Genomic DNA, 17,072 nt, shown 5'->3' with positions numbered 1-17,072 from the left:
GCACGTTAAGCCCCACCCACAGGCTTGTGCAGCCCGATTCGGACTCGCTGATATTTTTGCAGTCAGAGTGCGTATGGGGGACGCCTGAGAACGGGTCTAAAAGCCGGATCTGAAACACTCCCAGTTTCAAGTCCACCCAGCACTTAGAATCAAAATGGTAAAATAGGGCCCGTGCTATCACACAGGATTGGAACATTTTACTTGAGTTCTTAAATATCCAAATTTCATCCCCTTGCAGCTAAATCAGAATTAAGAGGCATGCTAATTTCTTCCAGAAAATTCGGTACTACTACTAAGCGGATCAAGAATTATGTAATGGGGATATTCTTAATCAATTAGAGTGCCTTATTACATTGCTGCTTCAAGCCATTGGCTCCCCAGCTGTTTAATCCTGTTTATAAGGCTAAGTTTGCCAGGTAATCTTCGCACACTATTACGTGTTTACTGAGAGTATAAACTGCAATTCTATACCACATTCTGTTGAACACCAGTCATGGAGGAAACATATCTGGCAAATGTTGAAGGTATTAAAAAGACAATTCTCCATGGAGGAACTGGTGAGCTGCCAAAATTTCTCACCGGATCTAAAGTAGGTTCAACTGCATTTAAGTATTATTTACTGAAAATATTACGACTTTCTAATATTGTCAATCTTGAATCAAAGGCAGTGTACGTACAGACAACGTAAAAAGGGTAGATTCTTGTTGTAGTGTATTGTAATGTTCTACCATAATGATGGTATTTGTTGCAGTGTATTGCAGTGTTTGGTTTAGCTCAGTTGGCTGGATGGTTGGTTAGCGATGCAGAGTAATAACAACAGTGCAGGATCAATTCTAGTACCAACTGAGGTTATCCATGGAGGCCCTGCCTTCCCAATCTTGCCTCTTGCCTGAGGTGTGGTGGATCCTCAGGTTAATATTGCCCCCTCAAAGGGGAGAGCAGCCTATGGTAATCTGGGACTATGGTAACTTTTTAAAATTGTAACTATTTGTCATGTTGATGGTATTAGTATTTTAATTTCCAAATATCAATATTACTCGATTTAATATAATTTTGGCATGATCGAGGCAACATATTTCATTATATTCTAACAGATCAAATTCATTTTGAATCATTCTAACTATTGAACCATAGCTTTCATTAATGGTTCAAAGGGAGTCAATCTGATATTGATGTTCTTTTTGTTAAATAGTAAAAATTTAGAACTGGAAAATGGTCAATCCTTGTCCACCAAAGTACTGCAGGAGTATTGTATTCTAACTGCGCTGTTAAAAAGTAATCCTATGAATTTTCGATAGATTATTACTATATGAAATGCCTGGAAACAAACATGTAATTATCATGGGATTTCAGTAATGTTCAGGTAATTATAATCATGTAAGTTTTCTATGGGTGGGATTTTTCTCCCTCACCACGGCGGATTTCACAATGGTGGGACGTGGCGTGCCACCCGCTGGCAGCAGGATCTTATGGACCCGTCGTTGTCAACAATGTTTCCCATTTAACGCATCCCTCGCTGCTGGGAAACCCGTGGCGGGGGTGCATCTTTGGAGGGGTTGTAAGATCCTGCCGGCGTGAATGGCAGCATGATTTCGGCATAGGCGCTTGTTTTGATGGCATGTCTCTGGCAAGGCTGGCATTTGTTGCCCATCCCCTAATTGCCCTTTTAGTGGCTTGGTAGGCCTCTTCAGAGGGCACCCACAAAAGTTGACCAAAGAGGTCTGGAGTCACAAGTAGGTCAGACCAGGTAAGGATGACAGATTTCCTTCCTTAAAAGGACATTAGTGAACCAGTTGGGTTTTTAGATATGATTGATGCTGGATCCATGGTAACTTTTAATTCCAGATTTCACTAATTTCATGGGCGGCACGGTAGCACAGTGGTTAGCATTGCTGCTTCACAGCTCCAGGGACCTGGGTTCGATTCCCGGCTTGGGTCACTGTCTGTGTGGAGTTTGCACATTCTCCTCATGTCTGCGTGGGTTTCCTCCGGGTGCTCCGGTTTCCTCCCACAGTCCAAAAATGTGCGGGTTAGGTTGATTGGCCATGCTAAAATTGCCCCTTAGTGTCCTGAGATGCGGGGCTTAGCGGGTAAATGTGTAGGGATATGGGGGTAGGGCCTGGGTGTGATTGTGGTCAGTGCAGACTTGATGGGCCAGATGGCCTCTTTCTGCACTGTAGGGTTTCTATGATTCTAAATAAATTATAATTTAAGACAGACATAGATAGGTCCTTGATTGGTAAGGGGATCTCAGGTTATGGGCAAAAGGCGGGAGAATGGGGTTGAGAAACGTATCAACGATGATTGAATGGCAGAGTAGACTTGATGGGCTGAATGGTCTAATTCTGCTCCTATATCTTATGGTCTTACATAGCAACTGTGCCAAAACAGCACAGGGTGGCATGGTGGCACAGTGGTTAGCACTGCTGCCACAGTGCTAGGGATCTGGGTTCAATTCCTGCCTCAGGTCAATGTCTGTGTGGAGTTTGCACATTCTCCCCATGTCTGCGTGGGTTTCCTCCGGGTACTCCGGTTTCCTCCCACAGTCCAAAAATGTGCGGGTAAGATTGATTGGTCATGCTAAATTGACCCTGGTGTCAGGGGGATTAACAGGGTAAATATGTGGGGTTACGGGGATAGGGCCTAGGTGGGATTGTGGTCGGTGCAGACTCGATGGGCCGAATGGCTTCCTTCTGCACTGTAGGGATTCTATGTTCTATGTAGGTAATTGGACATGAAATTATCAACCAGGGCACTTGCAGGGAACATAGTATCCCCATAATCGATTAAATATTATTGTTTAAAAAGCTAGAAGTTAAAAACAAACTGACTAACTGCCTTTATTCTTTGTTACAATAGGTCACATTTCATTTTCGAACAATAAAATGTGACGGAGATCGGACGGTCATCGATGACAGTAAGCAAGTTGGCAGGCCAATGGAATTCATCTACGGCAATATGTTTAAACTGGAAGTCTGGGAAATTTTAATATCGTCCATGAGGATCGGGGAGGTTGCCGAGTTCTGGTGCGATGTCATTGTAAGTGTGTAGATTTTGGGTGGGAAAGCAGTGGACTGATGGCCCGCTATCCAAAGGAAATGAAGTTCCTCAGTGTTTTGCATTAATCTTCGGATGAATAATGCCTCCTGTCACAATGCCCCGCAATCCATTTTTCTGTTTAGTCATTAATTCACATCCTTAGGCAGGAGTAAGCAGATTAAGCTAAGCTGCCAACATATGGACACACTATACCTGCAGAAGGATGATTTACGGTCACTTAATGTAGCATGGCATTCGAAAAGGTGAACGAGAACATTTTTAAAAATGCTTAAAAACCCGTACACAGATTCTTCCCTTTGGGATAAACAATATTTCAATGATTTAAGGTTAGGAAAGTAAATCATTGCAAGTACCTTTTGTGCTTAAAATAAACCTGGGATCCCATCCAATTATCCTTTACATCAGGCGGTGTAACTTTGAAACAGCTAGGTAACAGTTTCCAATAAAGAATTGTTTTAATTAAACTACATGCGGTCTGAGCTGATGCTAATTTATCTAATTTCGTAAAGCCGAAGTCACAAATTAGAATTTTTAATCTAATGCCGCCAAGCTAGTGCGACTTGGACAGGCTATTCTTGCAGAAGGAACAGTGCTTGAGTAGCCTGCCAGTACTAAAATGTCAAGGCCCACACATGAAGAATGGGTGAGGAAGCAGCACTCATACATTATACTCGTACACGTTAGGAGGAAAGGAGAAAACTAATTGAGAAAGGAAGAGATATTTGGGGCCCACGCTCTCTGCCTGCGGGAATGGCAGCGCATGCTCAAAATCCGAAATGTGTGATGTCTTGCACCGGAGAGTTCTGATCTTACCCAACCCTCGCCGGTGAAACGTGCCGCGGGATGTCAGAAAGCTCATTTTAATACATTAGCATGTGATTAGTGAGCACTCTCCGAAGATGTGGCAGTTAGGTTGATTGTCCATGCTAAATTGCCCCTTAGTGACAGGGGGACTAGCAGGGTAAATATGGAAGGGTTACGGGGATGGGGCTTGGGTGGCATTATTGTTGGTGCAGGCTCGATGGGCTGAATGGCCTCCTTCCGCGCTGTAGGGGTTCTATGATTCTATGATTCTCTGATTCTCTCCGGGACTCACCGGATAGTCAGCGGGTACCGGTGTGACGTCACACTGACGCATTTACAACAGGTCTACACAAATGCGAACTGGCACCTTCACCTTCGAGGGGGATTTCAGAGGTGAGTGTTCATGCAGCCGGCATCCTCCAGGGTGTTCACTGCTGACGGGGCACCGGAGAGGACTTGGGGGACATGGATACTTTCAAATCGGGGGCAGAGGTGGGGGGGTCCCAGAATCGCCATTTCAGGGAGAGGGTTCAGGAGAGGTCACTTGCAAGCCTTACCCTCCCTTCATGTTGGATTACCCCTTGCTTTAAAGGGGGTGTGAAGGCTGGTGTGCAGGCATCGCTTCCCGTGTCCTCCTTCCTGGGTTCCTGTCCATATCGCAATTGAGGGAGTGCCTGTCCTTCCTTATTGGGGGCTGGCCAGATGGTGGGAGGAGTTGGAAACAAGAGGCTCAGCACCGGGATGCCTGAGTTACCTGGGTGGGGGTCCCATGAGAGGTCGGGTTGTCAGGGCAGAGTGGCGGATTCAGGAATGTGGATTTTCAGCTGAGAGGTGCTCACCAATGAGTGACCCAAAAGCCTGTCTATGGTAATGGACCCACTGGGGTGTAAGTATCTGCCCTGGTACTGGGTGTGGGTGACAGCTTTGACGCCTCTTCCATGGTGGGGTTGGAGAAGTCCCCTTCTGAACTGCTGGAGTCCAGTGGGTCCGGGGGGCGTGAGGATCCTAGAACCACAGAATCCCTACAGTACAGAAGGAGGACATTCAGCCAATCGAGTCTGTACTGATCACAATCCCACCCACGCCCTATTCCCGTAACCCCACACATATACCCTGTTAATCCCCCTGACACTAGGGTCAATTTAGCATGGCCAATCAACCTAACCCTCACATCTTTGGACTGTGGGAGGAAACCGGAGCAACCGAAGGAAACCCACGCAGACACGGGGAGAATGTGCAAACTCCATCCAGATAATGACCTGAGCCAGGAATTGAACCTGGGTCCCTGGCGTTGTGAGGCAGCAGTGCTAACCATTGCACCACCGTGCCGCCAGGATGATCTGGCCTGTTCCGCTGGCTGGCTTGCAAGAGAGGGGACATGGATCAGTGCATTACAGGAGATGCAGAGGGAACATTGATTATTCACTTGAGACTTGAGGAATGACAACATTAATGTGTTGAGGATTCTCCTGTTTCTCTACTGCCTCACTTCATCAGCAGTGCAGACACACTCTTCCTCCTCCCTGGCCAGGTCAAGGGCTCAGTCCTCAAAATGTGTGGGGGTTCTCAGCTTAGGCATGACTCCAGCTGGCTGCACCCGCTCATGCCTGTTATGGTTAAGTTTGTCCTGCAATGACACAGAGAGGGAGAATGTAGGCGGGAGTGTTGACATTTAAGATGGTGATGAGGTGTGACAAGCATAGGGCTTGGGTGGGAGCTGGAGTGTGAGGAGCACAGCAGCTACTGGAGGAAACATGGTGATTGTGGGAGGGAGGGGGGGAACCTGGTGCTTGTTGGTGGCAAAGGCTAAGGTGGCTGAGTGAGAGAAAGGGTTTGGGGTGCGAGAGGGCCCAGTGGGACAATGGGGGTGGTTTACTTACCCTGGCTGAGGAAAGAGGATCATTCATCTTCATCCGACACTGCTGCCCCCATCTTCTTCTGGACTGCGCTTGCACTCACCAGGGTGAGGCTGGAGACCCTGCTGGAAGACTGCCTCCTGGAGTGGGGAGTAAATGTGTCCCACCGCTGCTCCAATCCATTCCGCATCCTGGTCAGGGCTCCCTCTGAAAAGCACGGTGCTGCCATCACCTGCAGTTATTCTGGAACAAGTGCTGGGAGCCGTTTATATCGAGGCCTCCAGTGATTGCAGCAGTTAAATCTTTACAGGATCAGAGGGCACGCACTGCTGGAGAAGCGTGAAACTCGGGCACAAAAATGATCAATAATGAGGCATAAAATTTGGTCTGGAAACACCCTGATTCTGTCAACAGGTAACACGTGTTTTTCATGCCGGAAGCAACAAGATTTCACCCAATATTTCTAGAAGAATCATGCATTGTAAAGAGTATTATGAATGTACTCCAAAGCTGACCACTCAATGGAAGTTTTCTTCCTGACCCATCTTAAATTTCAGTTGATCTTACACCTCAGTCACCAAGACGATATACATCACAGTTTTTTCAGGCATTCATTATTGCCCTCTTATGCTGCCCACCAACAAATGCACAAATACATCAACACCTACATCTTCATGGAATCCTTACAGTGCAAAAGAGGCCATTTGGCCCATCGAGTCTACACCAACTCTCTGACAGAATATCTTACCAAGACCCTCTCCCCCGCCCTATCCCTGGAAACCCACACATTTCCCATGGCTAATCCATCGAACCTACACATTGAGAGAAATCTTACAACCTCATCCCGTCTGACTTTTGACGAGGCAAGGAGGTAAGATCGAGCGGGAGGCGAATTTAATTACCTTAACCACTTTGCCAGCTGAAGTTCTCCCCAGCGAGAATCACTCATGGTCCCCACCAAAGGAGACCAGACGTGATGGCCTTGCTGGGGGAATCAGAGGCCATTGAAGCCCCCGGGTGATCAGGGCCAGGAGCACCCTGGCAGTGACAACCAGGCACCATGACAGTGCAAGGGCAGTGCCAAGTGGGTGGAACGAGAGTAGGGATGGAGCAGAAGGGAGGGAACTCTGCAGGGGGGAAATCAGTTGGGGGGGGGTGGTGCAGTCAGTGGGAAGGGGGTCCTGATGTCAAATAGTTCTTCCAGAGCCATTCCTAACAGTACATTACAGATTAATTGTTGTGCCCGATGAAACAGATCTAGGATATTTACATCCAAAGCCTTAAATCATGTATTTTGCAGAACAGTAATACACCCAGCCAGGTAATCTTGAACTCACGAGTCTGAAGGTTGTCTACGATGCGAGTATAACTGGCACTCGCTGGCCAAATTGATATTCTATTTCCTATTGGTAATTGCCCATTGTGTGATGTTCCATGCTGTGATACAAACTGCTTCATTCATTATAAATGCACCCTGTAGGGGTGATCAGATTGAATCGGCCCTGGCTGCTCATCAATAACTCGGTGCTCAATAATATAAACCTGTCTGCAATATGGAAAATTAGAGATGGAAATGTTCAATGTCCTTTGTTGCAGAGTTTCGAGACATGTTTTGTTTTGAAATGTTTTGTTTTGAAATGTTTCCTGGTAAAACAGCTTCTCCTTTATCCTAATTTCTGGCTTTCGTCGAATGTCTCTTTTTTATTGTATTTTACTGCCTGTGAAAATTAGCCGTTGTTTAAAAGTATTAAAACCGGGACAATTGTTCCTCTCCACAACAGCATACCGGTCTGTATCCAACTGTAGCCAAGAGCCTGCGTTTGATCGTCGAAGGAAAAGACCCAACAGACTGGCACGTTCATACCTGTGGTCTCGCCAATATGTTTGCCTATCACAGCCTGGGATACGATGATCTGGATGAACTGCAGAAAGAACCTCAACCACTTATCTTTGTTATTGAGCTGCTGAAGGTTAAACTTGTTCTATGTGTTTTTAACCTCTTACATGACAATCAAACAGTGGTAAAGTTAGTCCTTTCGGTAGATTATTTGATCTTTCTTCCTCTTTTTCAGTAAAGCCCTCCCTTATTCCCGCTCAGTGTTGTGACTTGTTTAATCTTTCTGGACAAGAAAGGAATGGGACAATGACATTGCTTCCTCAGACATCCATCAGATAGATATTGGGTGAGATTCTTTGGCCTCCCAGCCACCTGTTTCCCGCTGGTGGGAGGTGGCGCGTTGCTTGCTAGCGGTGGGATTCTCTGGTCCCGCTGCTGTCAATGGGAGTTCCCATTGATGTCACCCCACTCCAGCGGGAAAACCATGGGCGGGAATGTGTTGCCGGTGGGGCCGGAGAATCCCACTGGCATGAACGGCCGGAGAATTTTGGCCTTTGTCGAGATCAAACCTTATTGTGATATCTGAGAAAGCCTGGACTGAGACAGAATGAGAGAGTTACTCTCATCTCCTCTCTGGTCTGGACGTTCCCTAAAAGCTAGGAGAAAGTTAACGTGCTATCTAATACTTCAGTATTATCTACAATCTTCATCTTAACTTAAAACACTAGGTAAAATTTGAGAAACAAATAACAGGACAAAAAATGTCACAAATAATGGTTGTAACAATTATCATTTATTCGGGACTCAATGTGATTCTGACAAAAGAACAAGTTTTTTTGTGGCCAGTTGCAACTGGCAGATAATAAGAAAACTTTTTAAAATATAGAATCCTTATAGTGCTGAAGGAGACCATTTGGCCCACCGACCCTCAGCGACTCTTACCCAGGTCTACCCATAACCCCACATATTTACCTCGCTAATCCCCCTAACTTATATACCTTGGGACACTAAAGGGCAATTTAGCATTGCCAATCCATCTAACCTCCATATCTTTGGAGTGTGGGAGGAAACTTGAGCACCTGGAGGAAACCCACGGAGACACGGGGAGAATGCACAAACTCCAGTCACCTAAGGCTGGGTTCCTGGCACTATGAGGCACCAGTGCTAAACACTGTGCCACCGTGCCACAGTAGAAGATGGGCGGAGATGGATTTTGGATGCAGTTTAGATTCACTGTGATTGTCAAGTTATGGGAAGAAGCAGGGTTAGGCTATTTACCCTCTGTAATTTTCAGTAACCGAGAAAGAAATTGGCAGATGAAAAAAGTTAAAGAATCATTTTTGATGATCCAATTAGTTAATCAACAAACTGTGTTGGTCAAAGTTGACATAGAAATATTGAATTAGAAATGTAGAAATTTATAATGAGCAAAATGGTGTGACCTGAAGTGGCCCAAAATGGAGAAATGAAATGCAAGCCAGTTAATTTTAAGATCAGGGGTAGATCTTATAATTCACTACTCGAATCAATAACAAAATATGTTTTCAGCTTGCTTGCTTTACAAATAACCATGGACACATATCGTGGAAAAATAAATGCATTTAAAAATTTTTTTAGATCGAGTCACCAAGTGCTTACAAACGTGAAACATGGGCCATGAATGATGATGAGAAAATTAAAGCTGTACCACTTCTTCACGGAACCGGGAACAAACTGTTTAAACTTGGCAGATATCCAGAGGCATTGGCAAAATATCGGGAGGCTGTTATCTGCTTAAAGAATCTACAAGTAAAGGTATCTAATATCCCTGAATTGATATATCGCAATGATTTACAGTTAACATGTTGCTTTGTCCATTCCTATTGGTTCCCAAATATCATTTGTTACATCCCGAGTGCTGATGGCATGGTTTGCTATTGGTTTACTGAAATCAGCAAGGCTAATCAGGTAAACGATCAATGTTGATTACCTAAGGGAACTTATGCAGGTTTGTGACAGTAATTTTCAAACTGCCTCAGTGCAGTGCTCCTCTGATTTAGATTGGGAACTCTCTCCCTGTGGCACAACCTCTCCTGGTACGTCTGCTGGACACTAATCTGGGCATTGGTATCTGCTGCTATGACATAGTTGCATGGTGTGTCATTAGACACTTGGGCAGGTGGAGCTGCTATCAATGCAACATGTGTGCCCGCTTGCTACAATCGAACAGCCTGGCTTTCTGACACAAGTATCCAGGTGACCAAAACCCGCTCCACATGGTTGGCTTGCACTACAGAACTGAAGGCTCCAAATTTGACTGCAGATTTCAAGTCCCATTAATTTTAAAGAACATTTCTCAGGATGGTGGCATTGCTGACAAGATTGCTATTTTATTGACTTCCTTAGTTGCCCTCAGCAATGATCCCTACGGTGCAGAAAGAGGCCATTCGGCCCATCAAGTCTGCACCAACAACAATCCCACCCAGGCCCTATCCTCGTAACCCCAAGTATTTACCCTTCTAATCTCTTTGACACTAAGGGGCAATTTAGCATGGCCAATAAATCTTTTCTTGAACCACTGTGGTCCTCATGGTGAATAGGCTGCTGCAACGTCACTGGGTCAAAATCCTGGGTAGAGTTCTGGGATTTTGACCCAGTGATAATAAAGTGTATGCCCGGGGCAGGATGATGAGCGACTCGGTAGTGATATCCTTGCCATGGCCCTGCTCTTCCAGGTGTTGGTGCTTATGGATTTTGGAAGTTTTGGCTGAGCTAGGCTTGATGGTTCTTTTTAGTCAAATCTTATTGCCAACCACACAAACACATCAAAAGCTACAAAAATGCCGCACGTGAGAGCTTAACCTGAACAATTCTTAGATAATGGGACAGTGCCATGCAGAAGTTCCGGATTTCAAGCCAAATGGATATGGTCTAAACCATAATATTGTGTTTATGGTAATATGAACATGGAGCAGGAGAAGGCCATTCAGCCCCTCAAGCCTGCTCTGCTATTTAATAAGATCATGGCTGATCTGATAGTAACCTCAAATCTGCAGTCTGCCTACCCCCAATAAGCTTTCATCCCCTTAATTACCAAAAATCTATCCACATCTACCTTCAGAAGATTCAAAGACTTTGCTCCCACTGCCTTTTCAGCAAGAGAGTTCCAAAGACTCATGACCCTCTGAGTGAGAAAATTTCACCTCATCTCGATTTTAAATAGGTGACCCTTTACTTTTAAACAGTGACCTAATATTTCTGAGTTCTCCCACAAGTGGAAACATCCTCTCCGCATTTACCTGTCAATACTCCTCAGGATTTGATATATTTCAATCAAGTCGCCTCTTACTCTTCCAAACTCCAGTGGATACAAACTTGTCCAACCTTTCCTCATAAGACAATCCACCCATTCCAGATATCAGTCTAGTAAACCTTCTGTTCAATGCTTCTAATGTATTTACATCCTTTCTTAAATAAGGTGACCAGTACTGTACACAGTCCTCCAAATGTGGTCTCACTAGTGCTCTGTGTAACTGAAGCACAACCTGCATACTTTTGTATTCAAATCCCCTTGCAATAAATGATAACATTCCATTACCTTTCCTAATTACTTGTTGTACCTGCATACTAGCCTTTTGTGATTTATGCACTAGGACACTCAGATCCCTCTGCACCTTAGAGCCCTCAATTCTCTCACTATTTAGATAATATGCTTCTTTTTTTAATTCTTCCTTCCAAAATGGAAAATTTCACATTTTCGCATATTATATTCCATTTGCCAGATCTTTGCCCACTCACTTAACCTAGCTTAACCTTGTAGCCTCCTTACGTCCACTTCATAAATTACTTTCCTATCTATTTTTGTCATCAGCGAATTTGGCAGCCGTTCCTTCATCCAAGTCATTTAAAGTTTAAAGCTTATTTATTAGTGTCACAAGGAGGCTTATATAACACTGCAATGAAGTTACTGTGAAAATTCCCTAGTTGCCACACTCCTGCACCTGTTTGGGTACACTGAGGGATAATTTAGCACGGCCAATGCACCTGACCAGCACGTCTCTCGGACTGTGGGAGGAAACCGGAGCACCTGGAGGAAACCCACGCAGACATGGGGAAAACGTGCAAACTCCTCACAGACAGTAACCTAATCCAGGACAAGAAAAGATAGTTAACTCCTGTCAACCTGCATCATGCCTCCTATAACTAAATATGTTACCCTCTTGTTAGAGGGTTAGTGCTCATGGGATGGCCCATAGCCAAAGTATTCTGCTCCAATTCCCCACCCTATTACCAACACTTGCTTCTTTGTTTTTTTAAATTCATTCGTGGGACATGGGCGTCGCTGGCTGGCCAGGATTTATTGCCCATCCCTAGTTGTCTTTGAGAAGGTGGTGGTGAACTGCCTTCTTGAATAACTGAGAGACTTGCTAGGCCATTTCCGAGGGCAGTTGAGAGTCAACCACATTGCTGTGACTCTGGTGTCACACGTAGGTCAGACCAGGTAAGGAAGGCAGATTTCCTTCCCTAAAGGACATTAGTGAACCGGATGGGTTTATCCAACAATCGACAATGGTTTCATGGTAATCAGTAGATGCTTAATTCCAGATATTTTTTATTGAATTCAAATTCCACCATCTGCCGTGGCGGGATTCGAACCCTAGTTCCCCAGAACATTAGCTGAGTTTCTGGATTAAAAAACATTTATTTATTAGTCACAAGTAGGCTAACATTAACACTGCAATTAAGTTACTGTGAAAATCCCCCAGTTGCCACACTCCAGTGCCCAGGTCATCATCTCTCCTTTGTGTTTTGATAACTTAGAGATTGCATTATAAGCTGCACCATAATGTATGTACAATTACTTTACAGCGTAATATACATCTAAATGTGATCATGAATTGAAAGTGTTAGAGAATAAATAATAAGTGCTGTATTTCATGTTGCCAATCATTAGAGGCCTCCGTAATATAAAGCAGTAGTACTCTAAACAAGGTGTTGGAGAATAACTTCTATCTTTGATGTTAGCAAAAGCCCTGGGAGGTTCAATGGCTCAAATTGGAGAAGATGATTGTCACATTAGTTCTCAACTACTGCCAGTGTCTTTTGAGGATGGAAGAATACTATGAGGTGCTGGAGCAAACGACCGATATTCTCAACAAACATCCAGGTATGGGCAAATCACCAAGATAAGACACTGCTATTCAACTTGGCAGTACACCCTGCAGCGTAACATTAAGAACACTTAAACTTTCCAATGATACAATTCATAAAGCTGGAATGAGTCTTTCTTACAACGAATGATATTAGCCCTTAATTTGATGGTCATGTGCCTGCGTTCCATGGAAGTTCAAGGAGAGTTTGGCACTGAGGGTGGAATTAGGATTGGAACTTCATTACCGAGATACACATTTTACAACATCTAAAGCCTTACCACTTCTCCCACTGTGGCACGTTGGCACAGTGGTTAGCACTGCTGCCTCACAGCGCCAGCAAACCGGGTTCAATTCCCGGCTTGGGTCACTGTCTGTGTGGAGATTGCACATTCTCCCTGTGACTGCGTGGGTTTCCTCCGGGTGCTCCGGTTTCCTCCCATAGTCCAAAGATGTGCGGGTTAGGTTGATTGACCATGCTAAATTGCCCCTTAGTGTCCTGGGATGTGTAGCTTAGAGGGATTAGCGGGGTAAATATGTGGGGTGACGGGAATAGGGTCTGGGTGAGATTGTTGTCGATGCAGACTTGATGAGCCGAATGGCCTTCTTCTGCACTGTAGGGATTCTATGATGACCTCACAGCGCTAAGGACCTGGGTTCAATTCTGGCCTTGGGTGAATGTATGGAGCTTGCGTGTATGGAGCTTCCGTGTCTGCGTGGGCTTTCTCTGGGTGCTCCGGTTTTCTCCCACATTCCAAGGATAGTCATGCACAATTGCCGCTCAGTGTCAGGGAGATTAGCAGGGTAAATACATGGGGTTACGGGGATAGGGCCTGGGTGGGATTGTTGTCGGTGCAGGCTCGATGGGCTGAATGGTCTCTTTCTGCACTGTAGGGCTTCGATAATTCTTAGCTTCATTCCAAAGATACACAATTCTCAATTTTATGTCATCATACACATTGGCTAAATGTAGGAATGTAAGAACACTGGAATAGAGGCCGTTTAGCGCCTTGGGCCTATTCCACCACTTGTTACGGTTGTTACTGATGTGAGTTTTAACTTCACCCACTGTCTTGGTTACATCATCCTCATCATCATTGCCTGAAATGTTCAATTGACCCAACCGCAACAGCTTAGCGTTCCAAACTTCCACTACCCTTTGAGTGGCGAGCGATTACTGACATCACCTCCAATTTCAGGCCATGTGTTTATTTATGACACCAGGAATTTATTACAGAACATACAGTCAAACATCGATTTATATCTTTAACGATTCTGAGTTGCCAAGATGATATAAGATGAATGATGCAGTGTCCCTTTGGCCAAGCAGATTTCAGGACTAGGGCTCATTGTAATTTTAAAGAATCAAATCTCACTACTTTTGACCAGTGAGATCCTGGTGACCTCAGCCAGTCAGAGCCCAGATGTTTATATTATTTCTGATTTGACGGATCAAGAAAGGAATTAATCAGGTTCTGTCGCAAAACCATTTTTGTGGCATGCAATTGCCATTGTCATCCCTTCCTGGCCTTGAATGTCTACCAACTAGAAGAGCAACAGCAGTGGGATCAGGGGAACACCATTGCCCCTAAGATCCCCACCACCTCACACACTATCTTTAAAGAAGGTGAGAGGCGTATAGAGGAAACAAACTGAAGGAAGATTCACAGAATGAGGAAGGGAAAAACAGTGAGAACAGGAGCCAGAGAGAGACATCAACCAACGTCAAACATTTCGATTTAGGGGTGGCATAGTGGCACAGTTGTTAGCACTGCACCTTCACAGATCCAGCGACCCAGGTTTGATTCTGGCGCTGGGTGACCGTCTGTGGAATTTACACATCCTTTCTGTGTCTGCGTGGATTTCCTCTGGGTGCTCTGGTTTCCTTCCACAGTCCAAAGATGTGCATGTTGGTTGGATTGGCCGTTCTAAATTGTCCCTTAGTGTCCCAAGATGTATAGATTCGGGGCAAATGCGTGGGGTCACCGGGATGGGCTAGGCCTCTGTATGATGCTCTGTCAGAGAGTCGGTGCAGACTCAATGTGGAGGCCAGGTCACTGAGTGTCTTTAAGACAGAGATAGATAGGTTCTTGATTAATAAGGGGATCAGGGGCTATGGGGAAAAGGCAGGAGAATGGGGATGAGAAAAATATCAGCCATGATTGTATGGCGGAGCAGACTTGATGGGCCTAGTGGCCTAATTCTGCTCCTATGCCGTATGGTCTTATTTTATGGTCAATGGGCCGAATGGCCTCCTTCCGCACTGTAGAGATTCTATGATTTCAGACACAGAGAAAGAGATGAATACAAAAATACAGCATTCGTGAGCATTAAACTGAAAGAACATGGAGACTGTTATCTTATTTTTATCTACTGGAGCTCAGCTGGCATCTCTTATGCTTTATAATTCCCTGCTTGATTTGCTTAAAACCGTGTATAAATGTCGCTGAACCTCCACAAATTACTACCCAGTCTACAGCGTAATTTTACTCCATCTTTCATCATCTCGTGACTGTGTATCCTCCTTTAACAGGTACCGTAAAAGCCTACTTTCTGAGGGGCAAAGCTCATGCTGAGGTGTGGAATAAAGATGAGGCCAAAGCAGACTTTGAAAAAGTGCTAGAATACGATCGTGGAATGACCAAGGCGGTGAAAAAAGAACTCATGATCCTTGATTGCAGAATGAGGGATAAGGAAGAGGAAGAGAAGCTACAATTTAAAAGGATGTTTCACAAGTGAATTTGTCGTGTTGTCGAACCATTATGATGCATCATCGGAATCAATGAAATACTACAGTAATTGGAGTTGATGTCTTTTTTGGGGTGCGGGGTGGCGGAGGGGGGAGGCGCTTTCCTTAAACTGGGCTGTTTTTATCTTGTATTAAAAAAAAACCTTGTTACATGATGAAGCCATTTTAAACATGGAGGTGTCACAACACAGTTTACATAAAGTAAAATTTTAAAAATATTGCTGGGCCAAGTGTAAATGGAAAGAACTATAGCAGTCAGAGAGAGAGAGTACCTGCTAGGTTAGGCTTATTTCAATGGGTCACCCATAATGATTCCCATAAGAGACTTAGTCCTTTCTTGTGATTGTCATGTTAGAATGTAACTGGTGACAACTTTGTATTGGCTGCAATGTGACCAATGGTAACAAGCTGTAAGGGTCAGCTGACTCAGTAAACCATGGAACCAATTACAGAGTGATGTAATAGTCAGCTGACCAGCTGACTCACTATAAATAAGAACCTGTTGGGAATTGTGGGGAGCTGGGATTGGCCCAGGGCGAGGCCCCAAGTTTGGAGTAATGATGTTTCTTTATTAAACCCTTTCTTTGATTTATAAGTTGGAGTAAATTTTGTTATATTTTTATTGTCTGCATTTGAAGAGTTCCTTCTAAAGAAACACGTCACTTGTGAGGCAGTCAAAGTACATGCTTAGGCCTGTTTCCATAGCTAGTTTTCCCAGAAACTGGTCGCCAGAGACTGTTGCTGGTGAGGCACCACACCAAAGCTGGCTTGGCAGACACTCTCCCACTCTCATTAGGCTAATCAACCTGTTTGGCTGCACCTTCCATAGCCATCTGGAGTGGCACTCGAACCCAGTGCTTCTGATCCCCGGGCAGGAGCTCTACCCACTGCCCCAGAAGACTCATAAATAACGTCATCTGATGTATAGGCTGTTCTCAAAACACTCCCTGAAATCACAGGGTGGGATTTTCTGGCCACGCTCCCCCAAAAAACCGCAAAATCCTGCCTGAGGTCAACGGACCTTTGCATAGTCTGCTTCACGCCCCCTACGATTCCCATGGCAGACGGGATGGGAAAATTCCCCCTCCATCTTCGAAATAAAATATACAGTGGGTTGAAGATCCTCAAAAAAAGAGCATCTAATAATTGTAAATAAAAGCAATGATATATCTCGAGCTCATCTAACAGGTCTTGTACCATACCCTCCTGAGGTTGGGAGAATTGCACCAAGACAAAGGAAAGAAAATGGATGAACAATAAAATGTACCGACGTGTAACCTGATGGATAGAATGTATCCGGAGCAAGATTCGATTCAGGATTGAGAACAACTGCTTTGTTTTAACCCTCAAAACATATCCCCTTCTCATTAGCCATTGTATCCACCGTGTGTGATCTTAAACCAATTATCCACAGAATACAAGTATATGCCATTAGATACACCAGAGTATAACTCAGGTACTAAATAATTCCAGGCCCAATATATAAATAAATGGTGGCAGGGTGGCATAGTGGTTAACACTACTGTCTCACAGCGCTAAAAAATTTCCATTTTTTACAAAAAAGTTAAGGAAGAGCTTAAGTAAGTAAATTGACTACTCATTTGCCAACCTTATAGCAGTGAATTCACTTAAAAAGA

At 44.5% G+C, this 17,072-nt stretch overlaps 1 protein-coding gene across 1 annotated transcript; it reads left to right on the top strand.

Moving 5' to 3' along the window:
* The first annotated feature begins 493 nt into the window (after positions 1-493).
* Positions 494-15,425, top strand: aipl1 (aryl hydrocarbon receptor interacting protein-like 1). Its single transcript, XM_078225919.1, has 6 exons — positions 494-589; positions 2,860-3,039; positions 7,502-7,690; positions 9,175-9,351; positions 12,562-12,703; positions 15,220-15,425. The coding sequence occupies exons 1-6, from the start codon at positions 494-496 to the stop codon at positions 15,423-15,425; spliced, it is 990 nt and encodes a 329-aa protein (XP_078082045.1).
* The last annotated feature ends 1,647 nt before the right edge of the window (positions 15,426-17,072 follow it).

The sequence above is a fragment of the Mustelus asterias genome, chromosome 12 (assembly GCF_964213995.1).
Source record: "Mustelus asterias chromosome 12, sMusAst1.hap1.1, whole genome shotgun sequence".
NCBI classification, from domain to species: domain Eukaryota; kingdom Metazoa; phylum Chordata; class Chondrichthyes; order Carcharhiniformes; family Triakidae; genus Mustelus; species Mustelus asterias.
This window is presented reverse-complemented; position numbering and strand designations above follow the sequence as displayed.